Source organism: Mastomys coucha, unplaced genomic scaffold, assembly GCF_008632895.1.
Source record: "Mastomys coucha isolate ucsf_1 unplaced genomic scaffold, UCSF_Mcou_1 pScaffold22, whole genome shotgun sequence".
NCBI lineage: Eukaryota > Metazoa > Chordata > Mammalia > Rodentia > Muridae > Mastomys > Mastomys coucha.
The window spans coordinates 167,157,072-167,180,135 of NW_022196905.1; the positions used below are offsets into that span (position 1 = coordinate 167,157,072).

General features: G+C 45.2%; 3 protein-coding genes across 11 annotated transcripts in view; 2 read left to right on the forward strand and 1 right to left on the reverse strand.

The window, feature by feature from the left end:
• Window positions 1-10,830, forward strand: part of Nsd3 (nuclear receptor binding SET domain protein 3) — a 115,343-nt gene extending 104,513 nt beyond the window's left edge. For 3 of the 4 annotated variants that reach the window (XM_031339348.1, XM_031339350.1, XM_031339351.1), the window contains 4 exons: window positions 1,148-1,289; window positions 3,030-3,136; window positions 5,199-5,400; window positions 6,003-10,830. In XM_031339348.1, coding sequence (XP_031195208.1) covers window positions 1,148-1,289; window positions 3,030-3,136; window positions 5,199-5,400; window positions 6,003-6,244 — 693 coding nt within the window. In that variant the 3' untranslated portion in view covers window positions 6,245-10,830. The remainder of the gene's footprint in view (window positions 1-1,147; window positions 1,290-3,029; window positions 3,137-5,198; window positions 5,401-6,002) is intronic. The other variant, XM_031339349.1, reaches the window with a different exon arrangement.
• The window catches only part of Ddhd2 (DDHD domain containing 2), a 55,565-nt gene that overhangs the window by 4,249 nt on the left and 28,252 nt on the right, over window positions 1-23,064 (reverse strand). For 3 of the 5 annotated variants that reach the window (XM_031339372.1, XM_031339368.1, XM_031339373.1), the window contains one exon: window positions 16,937-19,176. In XM_031339372.1, the coding sequence (XP_031195232.1) occupies window positions 19,095-19,176 (82 nt within the window). In that variant the 3' untranslated portion in view covers window positions 16,937-19,094. Of the gene's footprint in view, window positions 1-16,936; window positions 19,177-23,064 lie in introns of those variants that run through there. The other 2 variants (XM_031339369.1, XM_031339370.1) reach the window with 2 other exon arrangements.
• Window positions 11,666-16,478, forward strand: Plpp5 (phospholipid phosphatase 5). 2 transcript variants are annotated; one of them, XM_031339385.1, is made up of 7 exons: window positions 11,666-11,918; window positions 12,035-12,143; window positions 12,337-12,427; window positions 12,783-12,846; window positions 13,250-13,374; window positions 14,173-14,343; window positions 15,765-16,478. In XM_031339385.1, exons 1-7 carry the CDS (start codon window positions 11,857-11,859, stop codon window positions 15,800-15,802), a joined length of 660 nt encoding a protein of 219 aa, XP_031195245.1. In that variant the 5' UTR covers window positions 11,666-11,856; the 3' UTR covers window positions 15,803-16,478. The 2 variants fall into 2 exon arrangements, with proteins under 2 accessions (XP_031195245.1, XP_031195244.1); XM_031339384.1 differs by having other exon boundaries at window positions 11,675-11,918; window positions 15,664-16,478.

Sequence of the window (23,064 nt, forward strand, 5' to 3'; positions counted from 1 at the left end):
AAAAAAAACAGAAAGAAACACATGAAAGACCATACGTAACTGCTAGATAGATCTGTATTTTCATGTCTCGTGGTAGCCATGACCTCATTTCTTATCGTTGTCCCTGCAGAGGACAGAAAGCTCAGGCCTAGACATAGTTGAGTTGTTGTTTAGTACACTATTCCACACTTAGGACCAAGACTAGTCCTCATGTCCCCTGTGTTCTGTGATGTTTCTACGAGTCAGAATATCATCCAGGCTGAGGTCCTGGCTCAGTGCTAACGCATGTGCTGAGTGTGTATGAGGCTGTCGATCTGAGCCTCATCACAAGCAAAAACCAGTAAGAGATTGTGGGCATTGTGGGTATGATGGCACACACCTTTTGAGGCTGAGGCAGACAGATCTCTTGAGTTCAAGAATAGCCTGGTCTACATAGCATATTCCACACCAATCAGCCACTATCTCAAAAAAGAAAAAGGAAGCTAGGACATACTTAGTTATGTCATTATGTGGAAAGTTTCCAGCTTGCACGTGTTTCACAGGGTAACCTCAGCTGCCGGTGTTATGCTGGCCTCTGTGTCTTGAATCCTAGTCTCACTGAGCTCAGCTCAGTGACAACATCTGGTGGGTTCAGGCCTTTGGAACTTGTACATTGTTAGAGTCCGTTCTGATGGGCCTGACTGTCTAGTGTTTCCTATGTAGCTAACTCAAGGAAAGCACAGACATGAAGGACTATCACCTCCCACTCAGGGAGAGTCTCATTGCCCTTCTCCGTCCTCTATCCCACAGCAGTTTAACTTCTACCATAGAGTGGGAGAGAGAAGCTAAGAACAAAATGCCTGAGTAGTTGGTTATCTGAACCATATAGCTCCATGCGTGATCAAAAATGCCGAAACATGTGACCCGCTGATCTTCATTTATTAGACTACTATCAGCAGTTTCTATGCAGTTTCTAGAAAAAAAAAAAAACTTTAAGAACCTCTAAGGTCCTCAAATAGAGAGCGTGGTAACTCCATCAAAGAGTGTCTGTAGTATTTTTAGAGCTGACAGTTGTTGGCACACACCAGCTGATAATAAATGATACTGTCTTGTGTTCCCAACTGAATGTTTCTAAATGGGCTTGTATTTAGTTTATGTCAAGGCATCCCTCACTTTCTTCTTTCTGAAGGACCGTATAATTGATGCTGGACCAAAGGGAAATTATTCTCGTTTCATGAACCACAGTTGTAATCCAAACTGTGAGACACAGAAGTGGACCGTAAATGGAGATGTTCGAGTTGGACTGTTTGCTCTTTGTGACATCCCTGCAGGTAAAGGAGCAGCTTGCTGCCCGGTCCCTCTGTGGGGGAAGCCTGGGTGATTATTCAGACAACTGGGTGTGATTTGCCAATGTGGTAAAACTACATCTGAAGAGAAAACCTGCCCAGCCTTTATACAGAAAAGGACATGGTAGGGCCTGCGCCACACACAGTACAGAACCTCACAGGACGTGGTAGGACCTGCACCACACACAGTGCAGAACCTCACAGGACGTGGTAGGGCCTGCGCCACACACAGTGCAGAACCTCACAGGACGCGTGGTAGGGCCTGCGCCACACACAGTGCAGAACCTCACAGGACATGGTAGGGCCTGCGCCACACACAGTGCAGAACCTCACAGGACGTGGTAGGGCCTGCGCCACACACAGTGCAGAACCTCACAGGATGTGGTAGGGCCTGCACCACACACAGTGCAGAACCTCAGTTCAGACACATCATTTCCCAAAATAGTGCTGTCTGCAGAATGGAACCAGATGGCCTAGCTCTTGTGTGATTTTAAAACATATTAAAGGTAATTAGCTCATGGAGGCTGGAGAGATGGCTCAGCAGTTGAGAGTCTATACTTGTTTTGCAGAGGGCCCGAGATCAATGCCCAGCATCCATGTGGGTGGCTCACAACCACCTGTTCTGTGGCTACGGTGGGTTGGACCCTTCATCTCCCACAGCACCCTGCCCACTCATACATACACATAGTTACAAACAGTCCAAATACATCTTTTTTAAAAAAGCAGTTTGCTGTATCCACACCAACTGGTTTATTTTTCTTTTGGTTTTAACTCTGAAGACCATTCCATTTCAGATTAGACACTAGGAACCTCAGAGCTACGTTACTGCTTTCTTTTTCCTTCCCCACCGAGCATGTCAGCAGAACCAGCTAGTTTTCCAAATTTAGGGAATTGGTAAGGGCAGTTCACTACCGAGGGCACCAGCTGAAAGGCTGCTCAGCATGCCCTCACTCCATCCCTGGGTCTTTCCCAGGTGTGGTGAGCTACAGTTGTGAGCATGTATTGGCTTACAGTGGAAGGCATTCCTAACACTGTCCTGACGCCACAGGAGTGCCACTTAGAAACTAGAGCTTAGCTGTAGAAAGAGGGCGAAGCTAGAAGCCCTTCTTCTTCTTCTTCTTCTTTTTTTAAAGATTTATTTATTTATTTTCTGTATGTGAATACACTGTCTCTGTCTTCAGACACACCAGAAGAGGGCATCAGAGCCCATTATGTGGTTGCTGGGATTTGAACTCAGGACCTTTGGGAGAGCAGTCAGTGCTCTTAACTGCTGAGCCATCTCTCCAGCCCTAGAAGCCCTTCTTGACCATAGGTCCCATCCCCATTGTTCTTATTTCACTGCTTTCACTGCTTTTTGTTGAAGGGTATTCTCTTTTTAGAACATCTAGCTTTGGCATACTCATCAGTGGGCAGGGATCATTGTTTTTAGTGAGATGGGGTGCGGGAGGAGAAGAATCTAACACTGTACGTGATGTGTGCATTTGTGTGTGTATTTGTGTGTGCTTGTGAGGACAGGTGAGAACTCTAGGACTCGGCTCTCCTTCTGCCATGGGATCTAAATCCAGTTCACATTGTCAGGCTTACATGACAAGCGCTTTCACCCCGAGCCATCTTGCCAGCCTGGGACAAGTCTTTGACTCAGAACCATGTGTCTCTGTGAAAGTGGCTGGCAGTGTTCCCTCCTCCTCATGTCACAGCGAATCATTTCTTTCTCCTGTGTTTCAGGGATGGAGTTAACATTTAACTATAACTTGGATTGTCTGGGCAATGGCAGGACAGTGTGCCACTGTGGCGCAGATAACTGCAGTGGATTTCTGGGAGTGCGGCCAAAGGTCAGTTGTCCAGGGCACTCCACCCAGGGCAGGGAAGGACTGTGCTACAGGGGTTAGCTATGACCTGCTTGGCTTTGTTACAGAATTCCTGTACAGAATTCAGTCAGGTCTGTGGTGAGGTGGGGTTGGTTTTGAGATGATCTCTTGGAGCACAGGCTGGCCTTGAACTCTTGTTCTTGAGGATGACTCTGAGTTCCTGACTCTTCTACTGTCACTCCCCAAATACTGGGATTCCAGGCAGAGGCCACCTATGCATCTTGCTAGTCTCACTCTTTAAAGAAGCTTGTTTTAGTAAGGTCTGATAGGTTTTGAAATGTATAAACTGAATAATATTCTTTTAAAATGGTGAATGTTACCTGGGTGTGGTGGCTCAAACCCTAGCACTTGGGAGGAGGAAGATTACTGTTAATTCTAGGATAGCCAAACAAACAAAAAGAAAACCCTGCAGAAATAAACAGGCATCTGCTGAGTATGTAAATTATAGGCACGGGGACCTCAGGCTGTCTCAAGTCCGACCGGCCGGGAAAGCGGCTTGCAGTTAAATCTACTGCTCAGACAGACAGAAGCTCAGCACAAAGTGACATTGTCTTAAGAACTCTGGAGCAGCCAAGGACAGTGTGCTGCCATCGTGCCCAGAGAGGGCGGGCAGCCTGGGAGTTCTGCTGCTTTGTTGAGATCTTCTCACGTAGGCTGCAGTGGTTCCAGTCTAATGGCTCAGTGCTGAAGAGCATGCTCTCCTCTAGAGGCCCCATGCTCAGTTCCCAGCATCTACGCCAGGCAGCTCACAAGCCTCTGTGACTGCAGCCCTGCCTCTGTGAGCAGCTGCATGAACCCACGCAGACACACATAAGAAAGAGCAAATCATTGAAGATCACTGATGATTATCCAAAATGCTCCATTGTGGGAGACGACAACGTGGGCTCCAAGCAAATCCACCTGTCCCTCTGACAGACAGCTGTTGTGCTGATGTGCAAAGGCACTGGGAACATCTGGGAAGTAGCACACCTCTGGAGAAATGCTTGCCTTGTACCTGGGGCTGGGCTCAGGGATGTTTACACTCACCGAGAAGGAACACGCTTCTGCTCCCTGCCATGCCCACTGCTGCCCGTGCTGCTACCAGGGCCCAGAACACGGGTTTTGGACAACCACTTTCTTTTAGGCCTCTGGGGTAATTTCACCACTGAAATTCACCAGCGATGTGCAAATGACAAAGGCCAGACACACTGAAAGCCAGCAGAGAAAGCCCCAGTGCTGAACATGCTGACAGCTTCCCCTCTGTGGGGCTGGTCAGACAGCATGGGTTTGACCCTGGCAGACTTCTAACCCCTGAACAGTAGTGCATGATATCACAGAGGAGACTCCACCCGCCTGCGGTGTTGCCAGTGTCGCCTGCTGCCCGGGGGCTCCCTCCATACCATATTCTATCATCTGTGGCTACTTACGGGCCCTGACTTTGTCTGTAGGGACTGAGTTCACCTTCCCACTTGATTAAAACCCCGAGGCCTTCTTGCTGCTGCTCCTGCTGCAGCCTCAGCCAAGGCCAAAGAGGAGAAGGAGGAAGAGGAGAAGGAGGAAGAGGAAGTGGCTTGTTTTTTTAACTAATTTCAAGGAACCACCGACTCAGCCAGCTTAATTTGAGAAACACGTAAATAAAGGCCTATGTCCCTCTCCCTCTCTTTAAAACAGCCTGTTTAAAAAAAAATCAAGGAAGGGGCTGGAGAGCAGGTTCAATTGTTAGGAGCATTGGCTGCTCTTTCAGAGGACCAGGGTTCAAATCTCAGCACTCACATGGCAGCTCACAGCTGTCTATAATTCCAGTTCTAGGAGATATGACTCCCTCCTACAGACATATGCCAGTGAACATAAAATACAAATAAATTATATTTACATAATGAAGGCGAAGATAAAAGAGTACTGTAGTTCTTCTCCATGGCTGCCTCGTAGGGAACAGAATCCCAGATGCACTTTGACAGAGGCTTCTAGAGTGTCCTCTGGGGTAAGCTCTTCTGGTAAAGTGTCATCGTTATCTGATGTTAAAACCATGGTCTGTCTTTCTTGCCAGTCTGCATGCACATCAGCAGTTGACGAGAAGACGAAAAATGCCAAGTTAAAGAAGAGACGGAAAGTCAAAGCGGAAGCGAAGCAAATTCATGAGGATTATTGTTTTCACTGTGGGGATGGTGGAGAGCTGGTCATGTGTGACAAAAAGGACTGCCCCAAAGCATACCACCTCCTATGCCTTAACCTGACTCAGCCACCCTACGGTAAGCTAGACCTCCAAGCCCTTCTCTGCTTCTGGTTTTGCCGCTGATTTGGGATACATTGCTCTCTTTAATGCAACTGTGAAGTTAGAAACTACTCATCAGAAATCTCTTTCCATGCAAGTGACATACAGCTCATGTGGTAGCAAGGACACATTTCTTATTTATGGTCACCGTAGGTGTTAGTTGGCGCCTGTGACATTGGGTTTGAGCCCGTAGCTCATACCTCTATGAAAAAACACTATGAGGTGTGAGTTTGTTTGGCTGAAGTTTGGAGTTGGACTCAACTCCAGAGCCTCTAAGTAAAACAGGCAGGGTGCGAGCCAGGTGCAGGCACCCATGGTTAATCCTAGTACTTGGGAGGCACAGGCAAGTGGATCTCTGGGAGTTTGAGGACAGCCTACACTCTCTAGACAGACCTTGTTTCAAAATGGGGCTAGTAACACGTGCTTTTAATCCTAGCACTTAGGAACCAGGTAGCAGGATGGCCAGGCTACACAGTGTGACGTTGTCTCCAAAAACAGGAGGCACCTCTTGGGTATTTGCTGGGTAATCAACAACTAGGCTAACAGATGCTTTCTCTCTCCTCCCTACCCCTGCGTTAGGAAAGTGGGAGTGCCCATGGCATCGGTGTGACGAGTGTGGCAGTGCAGCCGTTTCCTTCTGTGAATTCTGTCCACACTCATTCTGTAAGGCTCATGGGAAGGGGGCTCTGGTGCCCTCTGCACTAGAAGGTCGTCTCTGCTGCTCCAACCACGACCCCGAGTCTCCTGTGTCACCAGAACACTGGAGCAAGATCAGGTGTAAATGGGAATCCCAAGAGTGTGGAGAAGAAGTGAAGGAATGAAGGTGGAGTTCTCCCCAGCTGCTCTCAGTAGAAGAGGACATAGAGGATGCTCCTGCGCTTGCTGTCAGACTGCCTTCTGACAGGGATGGGAGCCAGCTCACCTAGGCTAAAGCACTTGGTGGTGTCTGGCTTTTCTGTGTTGTCGTTTTGGGGATAATTTTGTGGACAGCAAAATTCCCTTGGTCTTTTCTTGCCTTTTATTGTGCTTCAGTGTCTTTGCAATCAGCAAAAGAGGTGTCCTTGTTTTTAGAGTTGAAAGAGAGAAAGTTAAAAGAAAGTTCTGTCTATAAGATCACCGTAAAGCCTAAGGTGTAATCCTGGGTTGTGTAAAGTGAAAGTAGTCATTCCTCTATTTATTTTCATGTTTAGGAATTCTGAGAAGTGTAGTTCAAACAATCTAACCTCCATGAGTGTTCATGCACATTTGTGTGTGTGTGTGTGTGTGTGTTGAGTACATGTGTGCAAGCGTGCGTGACTACCTTTATATACCTCTTTACTGAGCCGTAGATTGGCTAACTTCTCTTTCCTTTTTCACATGCCTTTTCTCGTGTCAGAGAAGGCTCTCAGCAAGTATTCAGACTGGCCTCTTGGAGACAAACTCCTTGACAGAGTTTACCTCTGTGGTCTTAAACTGGGTGGGCTTCATGGTGCACAAACTCTACCTAGAAATATCTTGTAGGGAAAAGGAATGAGTGCATTCACTCATTGTAATTTTCTGAAACATTTGAGGGACGTGAATGCATAGGAGAATGCTCATGCCTGCTGTCCTGACCACTGGCAAGGGGCTAAAGAAAGATTAAGGCACAGACCAAAAGTTGGATCATATATGCACCATTTTCTGACCAATTTAATGTAGACTCCAGTCTAACCTGGAATTCAAGGGCATTTTATTTTCTGTCTTTCCCTCTGCCAATCATGCTTCCTTTGCCAGCTGGATCACTCAGTCATGTTTCCTGGTAAGGCTATGTAATTGAATCTGAATTATATTTTAATAGACTTTTTCAGTTGATTTCCTAACTTTGGGATGGTGCAAGTGGGCAGAAACATCCCTAAGTTCTATGTGAACAGTTTCTACTTAGTATTATGCAATACTTAAGACTGTCCCCATTGTATAAGGGGAAGAACTTGCTCTTTCACAGGGTATGTAGGAGCCACAGAGATGCTCCACGGTAGAAAGCACTTGAAAATGCTCCCCACAAAGTCAGTGTTTGCAAACATGGCTGTGACATTTGAATAGTACAGACCCACGCATACCAAGGTGTCTGCTCACAGAATTCACTTGCATCTAGCACTTAGGAATAGATTTATTCCAGTATTACTTGTATGAAATCATGTTAGACTTGGTAACATTAGACTAAATAAAAGTCTAATGACTTTTCTCAGTGAGTTTCACCTGCTTACTGGAGGTGCCCAGTAGGATTTATCCTTCTCAAGAATCTTAGTACTTTACTAACATAGGGTGTGAGATGCTCTGGGACACCCTGTAGTTGTGTTAGGTGTGTTTGTTCCTTTTTTAATTTTTTACAAATCAATTCAGACCTCTTCTCTGGACAAAAGAAAGAGCAATTTTTGTGCCTCTTTTTTAAATATATATAAATGTGCAATTTATAGACCACAGACACTACAGTTTCTCTCTGAGCTCCTGAACTGCCATTTACCCACTGTAGCACTTCTGGTAATTCTTCTGCTGGTTGGACAAGCTCCCACGAGGGGGGAGACAGGATGGTACCCAGCATCCAGCGCAGTCACTGCGACTGATGGGAAGCACAGCCCACGCAAACACTAAACTTTGCTCTTGAGCAATTATGAAGTTTGATGTCCTTTAAAAAAAAAATAATGTAAGAGTATCTGGGTTTTATCATATTAAATTTTATTTTATACAGACATGATAACATTTTTTAAACTTGTTGATAAGTGACTTCCTTTGCTATTCCAAATGTAGCCCTTACGAGAACAGTGTCCGATATGAGATTGTATCTTCTTTCCTTTTGACCTCATGCTTCTTAGTATCTGACAACTTTTATAGAGTAAGCTCCAGGGTGCATCTCGGATTTATAAATTCCTCACCCTGATCTATCTCTATTCTGCTTCTCTGGTATGGCTTATGTTTTCTGTCTGTAAAAGGACTTTTTGCACTTTTCTCACTAGATGACTCAGCTTGGTCTCGAAGCTTTCGTGCTCCACATTTGCCTTTGCTGTGCCAGTGCAGGGGCATTGTCCTGTGCCACTGGGGCCTGTGTCTTAGAACTGAGGGCTAAGGAAACAGAAAGTTGGTTGCCTGTGTGTGTATAAGTACACACGGCATCCCTTTGTGTCCTCTCTCAGTGACATTCCAAAAGGCACTGCTCACCCAGAGTCTGAAGCTGCTAGTTGCTAGCTTTTAAACATGACTTTGGTATACAGTATTTGTGGCTGATTTTATTCAGCCCAGAATAAAGGACTTAAAGCAGCATGGGATATTAGTGGTATTTCCTAACCTCAGGAGGAAGATGAGAGTTCTGAATATCAGCGTAAAGCTTTAGAAATTTGGCTGAAAAGAGCTAGAGATGATAGGCCGAGGTCACCACAGGCTCTGGGCCTTGGGGGCCTCCCTGGGCTGCCAGAGTAGCTGCCTCTGCCTGGCCTCGCAGGACGGGGCCAATTCTCGTCACTGCCCGTGTGCTGCAACAGCCACTGATTTCAATCTTGAGTCAGGTGGGGATCAGAGTGGAGTAGGTTTTATCTTCACTTTTGCTTTGCAAGCCCTACCTGCTCTATTTTAATTCTCAAAAAATTACCTTTCCTAAGCTGTAGAATAGACTGAGTTTTCTGTGTGTTATATAAATAACATTATATATATAACATTTTATATATATATATGTGTGTGTGTGTGTGTGTGTGTGTGTGTGTGTGTGTGTGTGTGTGTGTGTGTATGAGTTAGGAAGTATTTGAAACTAAAGAGATAATAAGGTCCCTGCAGCCCGCTGCTTTCTCTCAAATGTCTCCTACTGCAGTGTTTGCAGAAGTGTTGAAGCGATATGGATCTGAGACACTGAGGGTCTGTCTGCTCGTGGGAAATACTCGGCTGGACTGCTAGGCAGCTTTTATGCGGTAGTTTCTTTTTTGAGTACTTCTTACAGGATATGTTCTGTTAGGGTCAAAGGCAGACTACACTTTGCAGTTCTACAAGGAGCTGCTGCTGATCTTGCCAAGACAACACCCCTCTTGAGTTCCTTCCCCGCAGAGCTGAGACACCGCCAGCCCCGTGCCTTTGTCTCTTGTAGATTGTATATTTCTCATGAGATGGCAAGGCACTGCTTTATTTCTAGACTTGAGTTGCTTTTCACATGGCTGCTGCATCTGACCACTCCTCTGCTTATTTTTAACAGAATGGTTGGTTACGAAAAGGTTTGGTCCATCTTCATATGGACAAAGGAATAAATGTAGACAGCTTCACAATGGACTAGCAAATACTGGACATTTGTATGAGTTGAAAGATCCCCAGTTTTTACCTTGGCAGGGTCCTGGGAGTCTGGGAGCAAGGGAGGGAAAGGCACAGTGTAGTTCCCGTAACACTGAGACCCTGCCCCGGTGAATTCAGGTTTTATAGTTTTAAAATTATAAAATGGAAGCATCTCTTTGTATACTGTCAGATATGAAGTCCTCCCGGTGGGAGCATGGGCGTCTCAGATTTGCTGGACCTTTGAGGAAGGGGCTCTTGCATGAGATAGCAGCAGCAGGGTTAGAAATTATTTCCCTATGTTTCTGTTTTGCCTTTTTTCCCTTTGTTTGCCTCATTCCCAAGAACTTCTGCTCTGCTCTCTGTTTATCAAATGCTGTGTGTGGGGAGGAGGCTGCACTTACGTTCTGCTCCTAAAATGCTATGTATAGCCTTTGTTGCAAAAACCCATTTCCACTGGGCATGGTTGCACATGCCTTTAATCCTAGCACTCCAGAAGCAGAGGCAGGCAGATCTCTGTGAGTTCAAGGCCTACATAATGAGTTCCCAGCCAGCCAGGGCTATGTAGAGAGACTCTGGCTCAAAAGGGGAAAAATAAATTGTTTGGCTTTTGTCAGTCCATTGCAAAAGTGGCAAATGTGAGCACTTGTACCTGTGTTTGGGGGAGGGGGGAGAACAATATTGCTTGTCCTTCAGTAGGCGCTGAAAGTCATAACATGTACGTCAAAGGGAAAATAGCAGTTGCCAAAGTCAGTATTGGGTCCTTGGTTTTCTTGTGACTTCACTGCGTCTGCTAAGGGAAGAGGAGCTTCCTTGCCTGCTGGCTCATCCTCGCGGCGTGCAAATGGCTCTCCAGGATCTGCCAGTGCAAATGGCTTTCCAGGATCTGCCAGTTTGCCTCGACAGGGGATTCTTGTCAGTTAAAAGGAATGAGGAAAATTACACTTTTGTTGTCAATTAACATCTCATTTTTTGTACCCTATGGTAACTAACTGTATTGCCACTAATAACAAGATGCTAACTGATAACATCTGGCTAAAATGACGTTTTTATATACAAAGATTTGTGTATTTTCAGCTGATATGTCAAATTCATTTGTGTCCATTTGAATATTACACAATAAACACATACCTGCAGATTCCATCTTCACTTTGTGTTCTTTGAATAAAGTTCTTGATAGATTGTTTATATCTGTATTTTCCTGTAATGAACTCTGTAGACCTGTGAAATATCAAAGTGTCAACCTTTGCTAGTCAGTCTCTTTAGGTTCTGTGACTTGGAGCTCCTAACACTAAGGGCTTAGTGTTAATTTTCCCCAGGGGTATTCTACTAGGGCATTACTGTTTAATGACTTCAAAACATATTTTAAGGATTTTGTTTATTGACCAATGTCTTATTGCAAAGTATGAGCCTACCAGTCTTGGTTAACCTGTACATAGATAGCTGTTAACCAGTGTAGTGTATGTGAGATTGCCTGTAACATTTGAGCTTCTTTACTGATGTGTGCTGGTCGGACAGTTTTTGTACATTGTATTTACTGGAATCTTGCCTTTTTAATCTTACAGATACTTTAGAATTCAAATATGTTTTCTGCTTCTGTAAGAATGTGGGAAAGCTTTTAATGGCATTCCATTGATTTCAGGTCTTGCTTGAGGATGACTTTAATAAATTGTCCTGTATGGTCTACTTAAGAATACGGGCTTGTTCTTTACCTGTAATTTCATGGTACAGTTTACTGGGAACGGAGACACAAACAATACATTCACCCACCCACCCTCAGCCCAGTTTTTTCCCTTTGGAATGCTGCTGAGAAATAGTTTCTTTAAAGTGGGTTTTCAGTTTGCTTTTGTAGAGCAAGTGTCTTCTGAAGAATGGCGTCCCTCATTGTGTTCTATGAGCTGATCTGGGTGGTTAGGGAAGGACACATTGCTTTGAGACCCAAAGGTGGCCTGCTGGTTGGACAACAGTCAGGCCATGCGGATCAAGCCGAGGTCTGCTTTGTTATTTGCTAGGTGCTACTCAGAACACAGCAGATGAGCTCTGAATTTCCTGCTTCCTGGAGGCCCCGCTGACAGTCGGTCCCCTCGGAGCTCGCTAGGTGGCGCTGGGCGGGGGAACCGCGGCGCGCCGGAGCCACGTCAGCGTCCGATCCGCCGGCCGCGCGTGTGGCGGGATGGGGACGGTGGCCCTGGGAGCCGAGCTGGGCGTGCGGGTCCTGCTCTTTGTGGCCTTCCTGTAAGGATCTGTCACCGCTCCCAGGCGTCCCAGGGCGCTCGCACTTCCTAAGCGGCTCGGGGCGGCAGGTCCTTGCGCCGGAGTAGCCTGTCACTCGCCCCCCGTTTCCTCCGCAGGGTGACCGAGCTGCTGCCTCCCTTCCAGCGGCAGATCCAGCCCGAGGAGCTGTGGCTGTACCGGAACCCGTACGTGGAGGCGGAATACTTCCCCACCAGCCGCATGTTTGTGCGTGAGCCGCCCTCCCTTCCTCCTCGCGGGCTCCTCCCACCCTCTTCCCGGCCTCGTGCTAGTTGCTCGGGAATCGATCCTTGATCCAGGTCTCGGGCAAGGCGTGTGCTTGGGCTCTGATCTCAGTGCGCGGCGACGGGTGGTTTAGGCCGGGAGGGACTTGGTTTTACCTCCCTGTGCTCTCCTTCAGGTCATTGCCTTCCTCACTCCACTGTCCCTGATCTTCCTCGCCAAGTTCCTGAGGAAAGCTGACGCTACCGACAGCAAGCAAGCCTGCCTCGGTGAGTCGCCCTTTCCAGTTGCTCCCGTCTTAAGTGTTGGCAAGTGGCAATGGGCATCAGCCAATCGGTACCCCTAAAGTATGTCCTCTTACCCCACCCGTTACTCCGTGGGGCCCGAAAGCAAGTATTACTGTTGAGGACGAGCTTGACACCGGCACGACGCAGGTGCTCCTCGGTGCTCGGCTTCTCCGCCCCTAGGCCAGTTTCGTTTTTCTGAAACTGGAACGCGGGCCACAGATGCTTTTTTATGCTCGCTTCTGGTGGGTTTCGACCTCAAAGCGACGAAGGCTTTTTGAGTGAGGGGGTGGCATCCTCTTCCCCAGCAGATGGCACTGACGGCGTCTTTGCTTTCCAGCTGCCAGCCTTGCCCTAGCTCTGAACGGTGTCTTTACCAACATAGTAAAACTGATAGTGGGCAGGTAAGTGAGAGACCTCGAACCTCCCTGAGCTCCACCGTGTTCTCAAGCATTGGTTTCCCAGATTCTCAGACTCGTCTTTCCTTTCTCCCTGCCCTCTGCCTGTTGTAGATGTACTACCTGCTGTGTCCCGTCCTGAGTATGTCCCACAGCAACAGCCTTCAGTGTACCTAAAGCTACAGTATGACTAGCTGCTGTCATGCTAAAGAACAATCAGATGCTAGACTTTCTTAAACACTGGCCATATGACTAAAGCCTTTTTCTCAATATAAACACTAATCTAACTCCATTAAATTATTTTGCCTAAGACATTAGTAGTCGACAGATTACTGACAGCTACTATTACTGAGAAATATTTTCTGAGAGAGTAAACTATATGTGCTTAAACAACACTTATTTCTTCCAGGCCACGTCCAGATTTCTTCTACCGATGCTTCCCCGATGGGCTGGCCCATTCTGATCTGACGTGCACAGGGGACAAGGATGTGGTGAATGAGGGCCGAAAGAGCTTCCCCAGTGGACATTCTTCCTGTATGAGTTCCATGTGAACTACTTCAATACTTCCATGTCCATGTTTCGCTTTTATGTGTGTGTGCATGCTGTAGGGGCTAGGAGGGGGCGGAAGTGGAGTTAGACCAGTGTGAGTTGCCATGTGAGTGCTGGGAACTGAACCAAGGCCCCCTCAAGAGCTAACTGCTGTTCAAGTCAACTCTCAGCTCCAATATGTACTTTAAATATGGCTACATTTAACCTGCAAAGCTTTGTAGGAATGAGCCATCTCTTACTAGTCATTTTAAAAAAAAAAAAAAAAACTTTATTTAAGAGCTACTACTTGGCCAGGCGGTGGTGGCACATGCCTTTAATCCCAGCACTTGAGAGGCAGAGGCAAGTGGATTTCTGAGTTCGAGGCCAGCCTGGTCTACAGAGTGAGTTCCAGGATAGCCAGGGCTATACAGAGAAACCCTGTCTCAAAAAACAAAACAAAACAAAACAAAACAAAAATACAAAAACAAAAGAGAGAGCGAGCGAGCTACTACTTGTGAGGGGCTGCTGGGCCTTTGCAGCTCCCAGGAACCCAGCATGGTATATTCTGTTATTATGGGGATTCCCACTTATAGATGTGGCGTCCACAGCACTGTCCACAGTAATAGCTTGTATTCCAGAAACTACTGTTAAGATACTACCTCTGGGGCAGAGAATAGCCCTTCATCCTCCTTTCCCTGTCTGTGATCAGGAGGGGTAAATCCTGATCTTGCTCCCTGCCTTGTGTGGACATGAGTGACGGGCCCCCACAGGAAGACACGTAACTCACAGGTCTTCCCTTTCTAGTTGCCTTTGCGGGTCTGGCCTTTGCCTCCTTCTACCTGGCAGGGAAGTTACACTGCTTCACTCCACAAGGCCGAGGGAAGTCCTGGAGGCTTTGTGCCTTTCTGTCACCATTACTCTTTGCAGCTGTGATTGCACTGTCCCGCACGTGTGACTACAAGCACCATTGGCAAGGTAAGCAGGGTTTTTTTTTTACACCACTGGAGTTTCTGCTTTGCTTGTTTTAACCCTAGAAACTGGCACAGAGGAGTGGCTTACTAAGCATCGGCTGAATGAATGAGCAAGCGAGGGAGTAGGGACAGCCTGTGTATTTTATGTGTGTGCGTTTGCAGCCAAAGAGGACTAGAGTTTTGGCCAGTGAGGTGGCTCAGAGTTAGAGGCACTGGATGCACAAGCCTCGCAGCCTGTGTTTGATCCCTGGAACACATGTGCACGTAGAAAGAAAGAAAGGCTTCCAGAGTTACCTCTCACCTCCACATGGACCTCCCGCCCCAGCACACACATTCTTTTTAAGATTAACTTGTATAGAGTATATATGCACGTGTATGCAGGTGCATGGACCCCAATCATGGGGGAAGTAGGTAAGTGCCATAGTCCTTTCTGCCCTCCCCAGCACAGAGGCTGTTACAGGGCATCTACGGATATGCTCAGCTTTTTATGTGGGTACTGGGGATTTGAACCCAGGTCTTCTTGTTGATGCAAGTAAGTGCTCTTACCTGCTAGCTGAACCCTCAACTCTCAGCTGTTAATGCACCATCACCCCACACCCACCCTACCAGACAGGGTCTCACCAGTTAGCCCTGGATAGCCCTGGAACTTGCTATGTAGATCAAGCTAGCCTCAAACTCACAGAATTACAGCAGCCTCTGTGTTCTGGAATAAAAGGTATACATCGCCATGCCTCAGCTCCCTTTATTTTAAGACACAGCTCCACCTCTAGCCAAGCCTAGAAAGAAGTAGGTTTCTGTCTCAGCCTCCCAAATGTTGGGATCATAACTGTGTACTACCATTCCTAGGCAGAATTCTTTTTTTATTATTACTATTATTATTGTTATTTATTTATTTATTGTATGTGAGTACACTGTCACTGTCTACAGACACACCAGAAGAGGGCATCAGATCCCATTACAGATGGTTGTGAATCACCATGTGGTTGCTGGGAATTGAACTTGGGACCTCTGGAAGAGCAGTCAGTGCTCTTAACCTCTGAGCCATCTCTCTAGCCCCAGAATTCTTGAAATAGTGAAAACAAGTTGATGACTAGAGTCAAAAACGCTTGTTATTTTTTGTTTAAAAGTTCTAACTCACCCATGGTGATTTAACGGAGCATGTTGATTTGCTGTCTAGAGAACAATCTGACTAATAATCCTATAACTGTGTGATAAAATCAAGTCACTAAGGAAACTAGCAGCGTAGGCTTGGGGCTTTCTTTTTTTAGCCCCTACAAGCAGAGTAACTGCATGGTTTTAAGGGGGTGCTCCTTTCTCTCTTCAGATGTGCTAGTTGGCTCCATGATTGGAATGACATTTGCCTATGTCTGCTACAGGCAGTACTATCCCCCTCTGACTGACGTAGAGTGCCATAAACCATTTCAGGACAAGCACAGACTTGCATCTTCACAGAAGCCCAGTGAATGTCACCATTTGGATATTTAGCTGAATCTACCTCAGAGGAGAACAAGCGAATCAACCCTCCTAAGTGGACACCATGCACAAGCCAAGGACTTCTGGCTTTTACCTCTTCCGAGGTCAGCGTGAGGACACAGCCACGCTGTACTTGCCTCCAGAGGCTTGTGCACCTTTGCCCCACTTCCAAGGCCTCACTGCTGGCCTGGCGCAGGGCTCTTTCAGTACTTCTCTCATTAGGTTAATGAATCTGGTCCACAGGATTGGTATTCTGAGATCTAGTGTGTTTACAGTGAAGAAACCTTCCCACAAAGGAAGCTTCCATGACCCCATTTTACCCTAGAAGGCTTAATTACCAAACATAATCTCTGTCCTTATAAATAAGGGCAGTGCTAGCCAAACTTGGATTCTGTTTACTTTTTGTGGTAACATTCCACTAAGCCTTAAATAATAAAACATCCAAATTTGGCCAATTTTTTACTTTTTACTACATTAGGAAGGAAAAATGATGGATATTATCTAGAAAATAAATGTATCTTTTTCTGCCTTTTGTTCACAAAGAAATATATGAAACAACTAAGGGCTATCACCAGAACTTGGCACCGAGAACCGCCTGATAGCTACCTTTTCTTTATTGTTATTATACGTTAAATAAAATTCGGTCTTATGTATTTCTTCCTATAACATACTCATTTTTTTTTTCTTTGTCGTGAACTCAAGAGCTCTCCAGAGTGCTAGGACTAAGAGCAGGCCCCAGCACTGCCTAGCTATGACGTAGGTCTTAAACATCTCAGTGCACTTCTCCTCCTCACACACAGTGCACTACAAGAGTGTGCTTGAGGTTTTGTAAGAACCATTCAGGTCTAGGAGGTCAGCACTGGATCCTCATCTGGTACATGCAATTAACTGCTGGCATCTAGGGTACAAGCTAATATTTATAGATACTAAAGGGCAGGCTCTGTGTTTTCTGTATTTATAGGCATACTTAAAATTGCCACACTTTAAATTCTGAGTTATAGACGTCAAGGGAAAATACTCACATATTAGTTATTTGCCTAAAACTTCTGTTTTGAATTTAGTAATACATAAGAGAAAATGCCTACTATATTGATTTTTCTTGATGATAGATAAGGCCACATGAATGTAGGTAAATGGTCAATAGTTTTATTTCGGCATTTACTAAAGTCTTAAATATAATCATATAAAACAAACATTTCAAAAGTGCAAAATATCAGAAAGGTAATCAATGCTATTCATCTTCCCTTGCAAACAGTCTCTCACTAATTGTGCAGCCAGAATTACGTACAGAATGCTGTTACACTGGAGTTTAAAAACAGCCTTGGTCAAGAGATTGTACATTACAAATGACACAATGCAGCTCCATACCCAGGCCCCTTGCCACCCTACTCACTTGTATAACACTCAGCATGATAGCGCCACAAGTGGGTCACGGTGAGGTACAAGGACCAGACTACCAGGAAGAAGCCTTTCTCAGTGCAGTGGTTTAGCTCGCCAGGGCCAAGCTGCCCATCTTTGGTCACAAGAACGCACTCTCGGCTGTGCTTTGCTTTACTCTTAAGTAGTAATGACTTTGCTAACAAGAGTAAACAAACCTCAAGACAGCAACGGACAAAACTTACTCTTTAGTATTTAATGAATACTACTTAATTCTCAAATATTCTTACTCAAGACATATTGTAGAAAAAATAAAGTATTCCATATACCTAAACTCCTTAGTAGCTTGCTTATCCAGTATTACCCATAAGCAGAAAGGAAAGCCAGGCCTGACGTCCTGTGCTTGCCTGTCTAACCTCCAGGGCTCAGTACTGTCTGTAAAGGGCACTGCCATCTGAGGAGTTTCAGGGCGTGTTATGTGCAGTGCCTCTGGATACCATGATAGGTTTACAAAAAAAAAGTAAAAAATCAACACACAGCTCACCTCCTCTGCCACTCAAAGGACAGCTGTGAGGAGGACAGAGCTGACAGCACATGCTGAGAAGGGAAGACTTCGTGTACAGTCACTCTTTCTCAAGGTAAATGTGCCTGGAGTTCTGCAGAGTCAGCACGGTGCACACAGCTGCTCCTCAGACCCTGGAGACAGGGTTGTACTTCACAATGTGGTTTTTCCCCTGGCCTACCTTGCATGCTCAACTACACTGACTACCAACCCTAAGTAAACATTTTGATGATACCTCAGAAAGCAGTGACATTTATGTCACAAGACTTCCTTTACTCAAGTGGAAGGAGCAGGTGACTGAAGTTGGTGCTACTAAAAGAGTGCATTTACAACATGAACAGCTAGGGAGGGCCATGTAATTTCAGGTTGACCTTCAAAATAAGTTCAACATCACCTTCAAAATAAGTATTACCTACTAAGTTCCTCAACTTCACCTCTGGTTTGAATATGGTATAAAAGAGCAGGCATATGGTTCATACAACCTTCAGGGTTACAGAAGCTGAAGCAGTTGTAAGAACGGCCAGCACCAGTGGTTCCTACAACTCACCTATGTGACAGTGTTCAGAGCAAACTGTATTAGCAGCAAGCTTCTGTCTGATCTTCGTATGATACACCCAGGAAAGAAATGCTGGCTCAAAAACTAGCAGCTACCCCATATCCATTTATGCTTAGCCTTCCAGTACAGAGACCACGAAGAGGGACTGGACCCCAAGTACCTAAGTAAGCCTCTCTAAGCCCCTACACAGGCTATATTCATCCACATGTAATAAATAAGGAAGTGCTGCTGTTAAAGCATTAAAATATGTAAACTCCCTAGCTACAAAAACTGATGAGTGTTCACACAAAGCAATGAGTCTTCCCTCTGCTTCCCACTAACTTCCAGAGGATTATCTTGGAAAGATCCCGTGGAGTAAGGCAGGCAGCATGCAGGACACAAGATAGCTGAGAAGAAAGCTGCAGCAACAAGCGTGTGGGTTTTCAGGAAAGTCTCCCTCAATGTCCATCTATGGGAGAGAGTGGGAGAAGGTCAGGGTGGTCAACCAGGGGAACCAGCGACCGGAGAATGCCACAATCTAATACAGACTTTCCAGGTTCCTGTCTGGAGGCTGAGTGTGGTAATCCCAAGCATAGGGTAAGATGTGCAGCAATCCTTTTCAGAGTGGGCGACTGGACACTTTCTATGAATTTTAACCAGTGCCCTCCAAGTGAGTAGTACCTAGATCATGGGGATGTAGACAGATCTGTACAAAGAGCTTGAGGCTCCAATGCTCCTTATAACATATGGACATATAAACATCTCACAGCGTTAACAACTTACAGTAAGCAGCCACAGACGGGTCATTTTACTGTAAAGGCTGGTCAAGGAAGATACCCTGGGTTTGGTAGATCTCTTTGAGGACCAGCAATACTGTATCTTCAGATTCCCTGTGTAGAGAAAAACTTCCATTGAGAAAAGACAAAACCGTCAGGTGCCATATGCTTTTCATGTACTCTATACAAATACCTTGGCTTTTTATATGTTTTAACTATTGTAAAAATATGTGCCTTAAAGGTATATTGTTAGTGGTTTGGGAGGTGGCCTGGCAAAGCATTATGCCTGGAAAAGGAGGAGTTAAGGGTCTGGCACCTTACCTCATAAAGGTAGTAAAAGACTGAGGCAGGTCTCACTCCAGCCACACTGTGCCTGGAACATCTTCTATAGCTTAGGCTGGTCTTGAAGTCACAGAAACCCTCCCACCTCAGCCTCTTGACTCCAGGATTACAAGCATAAACCATTCCTAGCTTCATTGAGGCATTCTTGAAAGCACAGTGAGGAGCCATCCAGTTGATCACCTTCGTTTTTTTTTAAACCTTTCTTTTTTTTTTTTTTTTTAAGTTTTTCGAGACAGGGTTTCTCTGTGTAGCCCTGGCTGTCCTGGAACTCACTCTGTAGACCAGGCTAGCCTCGAACTCAGAGATCTGCCTGCCTCTGCCTCTCAAGTTCTGTGATTAAAGGCATGCGCCACCACTGCCCGGCCATTTTTAAACTTTTATTTGCTTTTTAGAAAAGGCAATTAAAATTGTATGACTCAGAATTCCAAACATATCAAATGTGGGTTAGAGAAAAGGCTCTGTGACTAGATGACTGGCTGAGCAAGAATGGGGATCTGAGTTTGGAACACAACACTCACATCAATAGTCAGGCTGCTTAACCTGCTATGGACAGTTAGCAGCACAGTGAGGGGCTGAGGCCTCCTGGCCACTAGCCTAGCTCCAGATGTACTGAGAGACTCTGTCTCAAAGGAATAAAGTAGAGAATCACAAGACAGGCTACTCAGTGCCCTCTGGTCACCTCACATGAGCATACAGGTATTCATATAACCCATACATCGAAAAAAATATGTAATATGCATACTGTACATTTATAACCACTTCCTGGGTTAGAGAGTCCTTTTCCTCTCATCCTGTCTCTCCTGGATACCAGCCCTGGGTCTTGATGCTTGAGACTCTCACCTTTCTCACTCTCTGATACCTGCCCCCCAACACAGCAACTAGCAAACTTCCACTGCTGAGCCTTGCTACATTCTCTAGAATTTTCTCATTTTTTGGAGACATTTTGCTATGTGACCCTGGCTGGCTTTGAACTTGTACATATCTTTCTGCTCCAGCTTCCCAAGTGCTAAAATTATAGACATATACTACCATGATCCAGCTAGCATTCTTGTCTCAATCTTAGAAAACCTGATTCTCTTGTCTATCCCCCTTCTAAAGCAGCCTAGAGGACCCAGTGCCCTCTTCCTGGTCTTGGTGGGCACACTGTGTGGCACACGGTGCAAAGACATAAACAAGCAAAACACTCACACACATAAAATAAATATAGCTAGGCTGTGTTGGCACACACCTTTAATCTCAGTATTCTCCGAGTTTGAGGCCAGCCTGGCCTACATAGTGAATACCACCAGACAGCCAGGACTGCATAGAGAAACCCTGTCTCAAAAAAACCAAAAAAACAAAACAAACAAAACAAAAAAACTTTAAAGACAGAAAAAAATCTATTCAAATTATTCCAAAACTACATAAGAAAATGAAGTAATTAGCCATTTACTTTGAAAGTCATTATTAGCCAAAAGAAGACCAAAAATGAGACTTAAAAACAAATATCCCTCACAAATAGGGACACAAAAATCTTCAGCAAAACATTAATAATAATTCAGTCGCACAAGAGAAACTGCCAAATACAAGTAGAACACATCAGGGCACATCTTGAAAACCAATTAAGGGGGGCTGGAGAGATGGCTCAGCAGTTAAGCACACTGACTTCTCTTTCAAAGGTCCTGAGTTCAAATCCCAGCAACCACATGGTGGCTCACAACCTCTGTAATGACATCTGATGCCCTCTTCTGGTGTGTCACTGAAGACAGCTACAGTGTACATATATATAATAATAATAAATTTTTTTAAAACATAAAACCAATCAGGAAGGAGTTCTATCAGTGAAAGTACTGTAGGAACTTTGGGCAGTTGTTTTCCCATGAAGCAATGAGAAACTGAGTAAAAAAAGATTAGAACCAACATTTTCCAATCTATGAAAGTTAGTCTTAGAACAATTTTAGATGTCTACATAGTAAGGTCCTGTATCAGAAAAAAATTTGAATGTCTCTATTAAATAAAAATAAAGGCTCTAGACTGGTGAGATTGCTCAGTGGCTGAAAGCACTGCCTGCTCTTCAAGAGGACCCAAATTCAATGCCCAGCATCCACATGACGGCTCACAACTGTCTGTGGCTCCAGTTCGAGGTGATTTAACACCCTTGTACACACACATGCAGGCAAAACATGAATGCGTATAAAATAAATAAGTTACTTTTTTAAAAAAGGCTCAATAAAAACAAGATTTTTGTTTTCACTTGTTTGGGGGATTTTTTTGTTGTTGTTGTTGTTTATTTTGTTTTACTTCTAGACAGGATCGCAAGTGGTAGCTGGCTAGCCTCACGCTCAGAGGTCCAAGTGCCTGTTCCTCCTGGTGCTAGAATTGCTGGCAACAAAATGTTTATTTACTCACAGACACACACACGTGTGTGTTGTGTGTGGGATTATCTTAACAGCTAACCCTCATGCCCCACAATCCCACACGCAGGTCTCTTAGCTGAAGAACCTCCACAGAGAAGGCCTGGGGTGGCTTAGTGGGCACAGTGCTTGCTGTGAAAGCAAGGCCAGAGCCTGCCGTCCAGAGGCCATGGAAAAGCTGTGTGTCTGGTGTGCCTCTGAGATCCCAGTACTTCTCCAGTGAGATGGAAGGGTAGCCAGGATAATCTTTAGACACTCTCAGGCCAGCCATTCCACAGTCTGTGTAGCACAGCACACAAGGGAGACCAGGCCTCAGCAAAACAGAAAGCAAGAACCAACTCCCAAAAGTTGACCTCTGACCTCCACATGTGTGCCAAGGCACAAGTGCTTACACTCATGCACAAAATAAAATAAAATACTTAAAAAAAAAAGAACGCCAGGGGCTGGAAAAGATAGCTCAGTAGTTAAGAGCACTCACTGACTGCTCTTCCAGAGATCCTGCGTTCAATTCCCACATGGTTCAATTCCCACACCCACACACACACACACTCACACTAATAATAATAATAATAATCGATTTTAAAACAAGATTTTAAGGCTGGAGAAGATGGCTCAGTGGTTAAGAGCACTTGCTGCTCTGGCAGAGGCTCTGGGTTCAATTCCCAGCACCCATATGGCAACTCACAACTAATTCCAATTTCAGGGGAATCTGACTCCGCTTACAGACATAAATGCAGGCAAAACAATGCACATCAAATAAAAATAAATAAAAAGGGGTTTTGTAGCCTTCACCTTTAAACCAAGAAGGCAGAGGCAGCAGATCTCTTAAGTTCGAGGCCAGTCTGTTCTACACAGTAAGTTCCAGGACAGACAGAGCTACATAGTAAGAAAATCTCAAAAAAAAACCCAAAAAAACAAAAAAAGAATTTCAGGAAGGTAGAATGCTAAATTCTAGTATTGTTGAGACAAATAAACACATGAAAACAAGCATGACCTGGATCTTCCCCACTGAGTTGGCTGGGGAGTTGTCACCATGAAGAGCGAGAGATCCAGGAAGCCTCTGCCTCAGTCCCGTGCCCTGACTTCTCTTGGTCAGTGAAGGAGTGTAACCTGAGAGCTGTAAGCTAAAATAAACCTTCACCTCTTCACGCTGCTTCTGGTCATGAGTTTATCACAGCAAAAGAAACCCTAAGACCCCATTCTATATAAAATAGAGATGAATAGAGATGAATCCAAGATTTACATGAAAAAAATGAGCCTATGAAAT

Coding starts and splice junctions, on each gene's coding strand:
- Plpp5 (XM_031339384.1), top strand. CDS start 11,857: ATGGGGACGGTGGCCCTGGGAGCCGAGCTGGGCGTGCGGGTCCTGCTC. Junction 12,847..13,249: donor GTAAAACTGATAGTGGGCAG/GTAAGTGAGAGA, acceptor TATTTCTTCCAG/GCCACGTCCAGATTTCTTCT. Junction 14,344..15,663: donor CTACAAGCACCATTGGCAAG/GTAAGCAGGGTT, acceptor TTCTCTCTTCAG/ATGTGCTAGTTGGCTCCATG.